This window comes from Lottia gigantea (genome assembly GCF_000327385.1).
Source record: "Lottia gigantea unplaced genomic scaffold LOTGIsca_25, whole genome shotgun sequence".
Taxonomy (NCBI): Eukaryota; Metazoa; Mollusca; class Gastropoda; family Lottiidae; genus Lottia; species Lottia gigantea.
In genome coordinates this window covers 1,083,867-1,092,181 of record NW_008708752.1, presented here as the reverse complement: position 1 = coordinate 1,092,181, position 8,315 = coordinate 1,083,867, and the positions used below count along the sequence as shown (strand labels likewise).

Below are 8,315 nucleotides of genomic sequence, written 5' to 3'. Positions count from 1 at the left end.
GCTATTCAATCTATAAATTATTTATTTTTTGTTTAGCTATTTCAATCTATAAATTATTTATTTTTTGTTTAGCTATTTCAATCTATAAATTATTTATTTTTTGTTTAGCTATTTCAATCTATAAATTATTTATTTTTTGTTTAGCTATTTCAATCTATAAATTATTTATTTTTTGTTTAGCTATTTCAATCTATAAATTATTTATTTTTTGTTAAGCTATTTCAATCTATAAATTATTTATTTTTTGTTTAGCTATTTCAATCTATAAATTATTATTTATTTTTTGTTTAGTTATTTCAGTCTATAAATTATTATTTATTTTTTGTGTAACTATTTCAGTCTATAAATTATTTATTTTCTGTTTAACTATATCAATCTGTAAAGTATTTATATATTTTTTTGTTGATTTCAGCCAATCAGTAATAGTGTTCACAGCTCACCAACAAAATTTGACACTTCAAATACATCTGTGTCCAGAATTATCTGCGTTTAAAAGTTAAAAAGATGAGTCGTCTTTTCTTGAGACACTGCCATATATAGAAAAGACACCTATAGAAATAGTACATTTCTAGTACTTCTGTAGACTATTTACATGTATTCAATACTCAAATCAACCCCCCAAAATGGAAGCCTCAAAATAGCACTACTACTCTTAGAATGTCTTTGCATTAATAAATGTATAATAGTTTACATTGAAAAGAAACCCATTTCTTTCCTAGAAATTTCAACCAAATAAAAGTTGCAGATTTTGATCTCTGTAAAATCAAGTTTTGTGCTAATGTTTATATTTTTCTACATTTTCAGACATTTTAAGACTAACAGTACTATTTTGAAGTTGCTATTCAAATTCTCATAAAAATACTGAAAAAAATTTGTTTTGCTTCGCTCAGACAATAATCATGGTGGTTTAAAGCTATATATAATGCCATTGTAAAATATATTAGCTATTTTACCTTTATAAAGTCTCTTTCCATATGATATTAATTTAAATATTGAATTTCTCAGTTGATGATGTACCTAGTATTTCTGATTAAGTTAAGTTAAAGGGATTATAAAGAGGTTTTCTAAATGTTTTATGTGTATTGGGGACACTGTAAGCACCAATTTTCACCATTCTAAATTTCAGTCAGACTTCTGTGATTCCTGCAATTACACTAAAACTAAGTGAAAACCTCTTTATAATCTCTTTGATATCTCTCGTGTGTTGTTTGTTTGTTGTGTTGTTTGTTTTTGTGACTTAATTCTTGCTTACACTGATTCTAACCACAAACCAAATAACAAAATAACTTACTCTGACAGTAGATTCAGAAAACTATTATTGAATTTTCAAATCAGAAGAATATATTTGGTTAACCCTGGATGTAAATGAGTTAAAATTCCACAGAGCAATATTCCAGGAAGAATATTATCAGATCATGAATTGAAAGTATAGTAAACTACAGAAAGCACATCTGTTTATAATCAGATTGGATCCATTGTGTCCAAATTTTTTTATTGTTCTTCAAAACTGTCCTTGTAAATCCTAATTATTATCACAATAATTGATGATGCCTTGTGTTGACAAAACTCTGCTCTATTTGTGTTGTTTGTGTGTTCTAATGAAATTAAAAAGTGAAACATTTTACTTGGTATTTATATCAACATTATGTTATGATTATTCTAGAATTGGTGGATACCTTTGTTTTGAAAGGTCGATTCATCTCTAATCTTTCCATAGACAATCTTTGTTTGGTCGATATGACTGAAGTTATTAGTTCCGGGAGGACTAAGACAACAAATAATACATTTTCCGTCTGAATCCATTCATGGACCAATGGCCACAAATCGAAATTGGAATCATAAAAGGGGTTATAAAGAAGTTTTCTTAATTTTGTATGTGTATCAGGGACATATTTAGCATTAATTTTCTCCATTCCTATTTTCTCCTTCAGACGTCTGTGGTTCCTGCAGTTCTATTAAAACTAAGTGTTTGATGACGTCACCAATCTCAAAATATGCTCTATCAGAATCACGTAAGGCCCTTTGCGAATAGTAATATGCGTAATTAATGGTAGATTTTACATGATTATCAATGACCCCTCGGTTGGGTTCGGAATTAATAGCCTAATATTTTGATTAATAGTTTCTAAGTTAGTGCCCCTGCTTGCTCACACGAACAAATCATATTGTAATGTTAGTATGAATAAGAATTAAATTTGGTATACTAATGTAGATTGAAAATATCTTGTGTCGACTATGGCAGGCGGTGCCTTTTCATTATTTTCTTTTCATAAGTGAATTATACATAGGTACAACATATTGCATTGTATAATACCTTATAGGGATGGGTTGTTTTTTCAATTCGACAATTTTATTAATACACCTACTAGACATTGAATAATGCAACAAGGCTGTAGGTGACAAACAAACCTTTAAGGGCACAGTGAACTTTTCAATTTAATTCAAGTACATATTGACTTGTATATTGTATATTGTCAAGGTTGTTAAGTTGTATTCACGCCAAAGTTTTTATGTGTTATAATTGTACTAAATATTATCTTCCTCGGCCCATTGATATATTTTCAACAATAAGTTCATGATAAATATAATTTCTGAAAGGGACAGGTTCGTTATTTTCGGGAGTTGATTTGGGTCTTGAATATAGGTAAATAGTCTTCAAAAGTAGCAGAAATGTACAAAAATTCCTTCAAAAATATATTTTACACAGTCTTAAGAAAAGACTAGTCGTCGTTTTTTTAACTTTTTAACGCGAATAATTCTGGACACATATGGATTTGAAAGCTCAAATTTCGACTTATGGTGATTAACGTTTCTCGTTTCTGAGACTGAGGTACGATTGGACAAACCAATAGCAAACCCCGTCCGTTTGAAATAAAATTCCAACTAAAGCCTATATAGTGACAGGTAGTAGAAAAATCGTGAACCTGATGGATGAAAAGATCGATCGAATTATTGAAAAAACTTATTGTGAATTTCATTTGCTGGTAAGTTTTTGACAGCATCCGATTTCTAAAATGAATTCACCATAACGTAGTTAACGTAACATGAATCGACTCTTATAAAGTATTTAGTTAATTGGGATACAGAGACAACATTCCAAGTTTAATCTCGTGTCAAAACGATGATATATATCAGGATAAACAACATTCATTTATAATTTACGAAGGGTGACCTAATTATACTCGTAATGGGTCAGGAGAAATCTGTGGAAATAACATGAATGGAGTTTACGTCCTACTTTTCTGTACCTGCAGTCTATTGAAGAGTGACAACGCCCGGTAGTGTTCAGTGATGGAAATTTTGCCAGGACTCTTTTTCCACTATATACGAATCTTTAACGTGCCCAGCCCCTAGCACACGAGCCTCAGTTTATTGTCCCATATGAGCGACTAGACACTTTTTCCATGACAGCCCCCTCAGAGTGGCCCAAACCTGCATCACTGACAAAGAGAAACCGGGTTGTAAAGTCTGAAGGTTTTATTCGATTAATGCTGTTAAAGCGTAGTCTGTCGAACCTATATTTGGCAATATAATGACTTATTTTACTTTTTAAAAGAGCATTGAGGCCGAAACAAAATTTTCTTAAGAATGAGCTATGATCTTTCTACATTAATTTGCCGAATTCAAAATGATTCAACTCCAATTATAGACTGAAAGTAACTGTCTCTGGTTTATATGTACAAGTAGATTATAAAATGTGCAAACATGTTAACAAATTACAAGCCCGAGGCAATAATATACATGTTATATATTAAAAAAAGGTATAAAATTACTTGTTTTTCCACACTTTCATCAATCGTCTAGATGATTTAGGTGCATACACCAGTAATATACAAGTATTTATAAGTCACAATATGATGCTCCTCAAGACAAACAAAATTTGGCTTCCAGAATACCTCAGATAGCCCCCAGAAATGAGATTTCTAACACCTCCAGGGCTAGTATTCGGCAGCTATGAAAACCAGGCTTCTAGTCAGGTTGACAGATCTTTGTTCTTACTTCTTTCGATTGACGACAGGTGAATCTCTGGTTGCCAAAATGGTTGTTCAAGAATGTTCAAGAGCATTACAGTCGGATCACAGTAAATTAACTTTATGGAAAAGCTTTTTGGACGTTATAATTTCGAGTGCTTTTTTCAAATTTTCAGGAAAAGCAACGAATTGATTTCATGTTAATCAGTATGTGTATGTATCGTCGATGGTAGTCGATTAATGTCCCATCCGAACAACTAGACGTTTTTTCTATGAGAACAGTCTCGTCTATAGGCATATCACTGTTGCGGGGAAAACCTAGTTGAAAAACCCGATTGTATGACCTTAATATTAGCAAACATGCCTCTAACTCGCAAAACCACGACAAATAAAACATTTATAACATAAACTATATTTCATCATACATAAAAACATTAATATTATACATACAACACAACAATATAAACCGGTTGACCTTATAACTTAAAGTCCATCTCGTCATAAAAATTTTTATCATATTATCTTCTTATAGCAAAAAAAAAGTTGCATTTGTGACTCTGTGATCTGCGTATGATTAACGAAAATAAAAAATGAATCAAATAATATACATCCATGCGTATGACGTCACTAGTGTCTAGAAATTCTATATCAGTCTTGTGTTCACTTAGCAAAAAGTGTTCGCATATCAATAGCATCCAAACGAAAATGCGCACTTGAACTATACCCGGAATATCAAAATGTTTTTTGCTCTCAGTTAAACAAATCCTGTTCTTGTAACTATCGAACCCCATGATTATTGGGGATGGCCTATCATCTGAAATACAGATCTGCTTGATACTTATAAGTCACCTACAAAAAAGATAAGCGCTACTACTAATGACTATATATCTAGTTCAAAACCCAGTTTTGAATATATTAATTTTAGCTCGTGATATAGTTTAAATTTGGATGATAAAAATGGAGTTAATGTGATTCTATTATGTTAATGTGAAAATTGAATTGACATTATTTCATGATAATAACCGGAAATAACAAACGTCCAGCTGATGATGATGAACTGTGGCCTAAATTCCGTGCTTTACGCTGTTATTTGTGTAGAAGAAGTCACCCACAAATGTAGCTACCTAAACTTTTTTGGGGTTGTCGAGAGTATTTAGTGGTCTAGAAAGCATGATAAAGAAACAAGAACCAGGCTTGTAACGAAAGTTATCTTTAAATCCCATATAATCATATAAAATGTAAAACGACGGCTGATTAAAATCAATATCTGTAACATATGCTTCAAATATCATCGACCTTTCCTCCCTTTCACACATTTTACTATTGGCTTTAAAAAAAACATACCATTGACACAAAAAGTAAAGTTCTAGCCAGATCAATATTAACTGCAACATACTGTCTTAATCGCAATCTTATTCAAATGCAGATCTAGATGTTTTTTTTTTTCTTTTTGTGGTGGAATCCACGTGCCTTCCATGATCTGACATGTTGCAATGCAAAGTAAAGATTCACTAAACTTAACAGTAGATGACAATTGTAGCAGTCCTCTGAAGAAACACAAACCAAGGCACCTCGATGAACATTTTAATCAGATGTCATTATCTCTCAATCGGTATCCGGTGCGGAGAAGTGGGTGGGCCTACTTATTCAATAATAAAATAATGGGCGAAATGGAAAGTAAGTCCTCAGCATCCCTAAACATGGATCATTATTTATCAGGGGAGTTAAACCACCTACACACCGAAACAACATGGTTCTGGTTCCATCAAACCAAAAAACTCACACAACATATCATGTAGATCAAACCCCCTCCTTTAAATTGGCTTTGGGAGCAGCTACTAGCCTCAGACCTCCAAACGAAGGTCAATTGAAGCCAGCAAAGGTCATCCACTGATAACAACGAAATCAATAACATCCGTAACACGTGTTGTTGTTATTATCATCGATCTTTCTGTGTTATCAACCAGTATAGCACTCAATCATTTATTATTAATAGGCTATCTATAATGTAATTATAGAGGTCTATATTTAGTTAACCATGGTCCTTTATTTGCATAAGCAGCCAGATGGCTTCCCCATTAACTTCCGAGAGCGATATTTCAAGAGAACTGATGAACTCCGCCTCCAAGACACATATATGTGAGAGTCGTATAACCATCACAGGTTCACCAAGAATGTCAAAGTGGTTGTCCATAGAATAGGAAACAAAATATTAACGTTGTACAGAATTCATGAGCACAAAGTCAGACGATTTTCACCATTGTAGATAAAAGGTGCACTTACATTCATCCGAAAATCGCCAACCGATGGTGTAACTACATTATTATTATGTATATTAACAATTGTTTTTAATACCCCTTAACTTGTATTCTATCATTCATATTGATATCCGGATGTTTTAAATGAACTTTCACTTCCATCTCATCGTCAAAAGAGTCTTTCTTAGGTGGGTATAATGGAAGCAACATGGATGTGGCTCCAGGGCCTGGTTTAACCGAGTCCACAGAAAGTCCATTCACTAAAAGATTCTCTTTATTGTTATTTAAAATATCCACTTTTGTAGTCGTGTATGTTTTGGCTTTAAACTCCACACACGTTTTAAACCACTGTCTACATTCATCCATGTGATAATCCAAAAGAGACACAAACGATTTTTCTGGTCGTTTTGGGTAAATAAAAATAGTGTTTGAAAACTGTCGCGGTTTTACACGGGGTTCGTAATATGTTTTGCTTACAAATCTCTTCCGCGTGGAATCCTTGTAGCAAATCATCGTGTCAGCAAAATGGACAGGAGCTAACGAGGGCTCCAAGTTCACTTTCTCGTTGTACCTCTGCATAGACAGAATATCCACGGAGCTAGATACTGTCCTTTCCTCGTAGTTCGGCAACTGAACAACTGACACTGTCTCTGATATTTGTATTGGGACCATTTTCACTGGAGTAGTGTTTGCCCTACCACCAAACGTATTCAAACTTGTCGTGATAATTGCTAATTCCTTACGACGTCGTAAAACCGGTTTATTTTTACTCTTCGGATTCGCTTCAGTGACGATGTCATTCAGATATAAGTTAAAATCCAACTTATCGGCTACAATCTATAAGTAAAGAAACAAAAAGAATATCATGCAATTTTCAGTCTAAATCGGCTTAAAATAGAATGCTAGATAATGACCTCTTCGCTTGGTTACAGATTCCTCTTTTGTATAAACCTATTGATCCATTTTATCCATTGACATTACTCCAATTGACATGCGCATTAACAACAAGTTAGCAGACGACACTTGGAACACGTGCAAACTTTAATTTCTATACATATATTTATCTATTTGTTAGAATTCGGGCGGGTAACTGAAGTCGGGTAATATTGATTTCAACAAGTTTACAATGAGGTTTTTGTATGAATGAAGGTCAATAAAGGAGACTTATAACATGAAAGAAGAGATAATGTTAATAAAACAGTATGTTCATGAATGTGGCCTTACGACTAGAAGTGCGAAATTGTGTGTATACCCTTTATGCAAATATTGAAGCCCTCAGGATATATTTTACAAAATATTTTCATCTTAAAGGGGGTCTGCTGGGGAATGATAAAAATATAACCCCCTTAGCAATTTTGCACTCATCTTCACGAAGCTATTTTCGTCTTAATACCTTGACTACAATAGCAACCTTTCTTATATCCCGAGGGTTTGTATATGCAACGATTTGATTGGATTGTACGCCAGAGGATTCAGCCAATCAGAGCCCTCGACACACAGACTGTAAACATTATGACTTATTGTTTACAAAATTTCTGTCGAGAACTCTAATAGGCTGTATGAGCGAGCATAAAATCCGATCAAATCGTGATACAAGAATGTGGCTATTGCAGTCAAGGTATGGAACGCAGTTCGTAATAGCATTGAACAATGCCATACGTCTATTATCGCGATATTAACCTATCCCTTTCGTTGCCAGTCTTTACACTTGTCTTTAATTTAAAATATTTGAAAACAAATAGTAAGATAGGTGTGGTATGTACATGCCAGTAATAAGATATGAAGAACTAACTGTACTTCACCTGCATGGTGACATTAACTACACAGTCAAAGGTTAAAGGGATTGTCTTCTTAAAGTGGCACACTTTCCTTTTGAATTTGAAAATCGTATCTAAAATTCCTTTAATTAAACTGTTCAAATTTACAGTAATGCACCTCCATTTAAATATCGATATAACTTTTCATAGTAAAAATCAAACGCAATGTTTGTCTATGATACAATACTTGACAATACTGGAAATAGCGATATACCTTCATCAATAAACTAAGTTAAAGATGACGTCATTATATCTTTGAGATGAAAGGG

The 8,315-nt window shown here is 33.1% G+C and overlaps 1 protein-coding gene across 1 annotated transcript; it reads right to left on the bottom strand.

Moving 5' to 3' along the window:
• Positions 1 to 6,059: 6,059 nt before the first annotated feature.
• LOTGIDRAFT_232051 (hypothetical protein) lies at positions 6,060 to 8,037 on the bottom strand (the record flags this gene model as incomplete). The annotated part of the gene is made up of 2 exons (XM_009055621.1): positions 6,060 to 7,066; positions 8,032 to 8,037. 2 exons carry the CDS (start codon positions 8,035 to 8,037, stop codon positions 6,320 to 6,322), a joined length of 753 nt encoding a protein of 250 aa, XP_009053869.1. The 3' UTR covers positions 6,060 to 6,319.
• Positions 8,038 to 8,315: the final 278 nt, after the last annotated feature.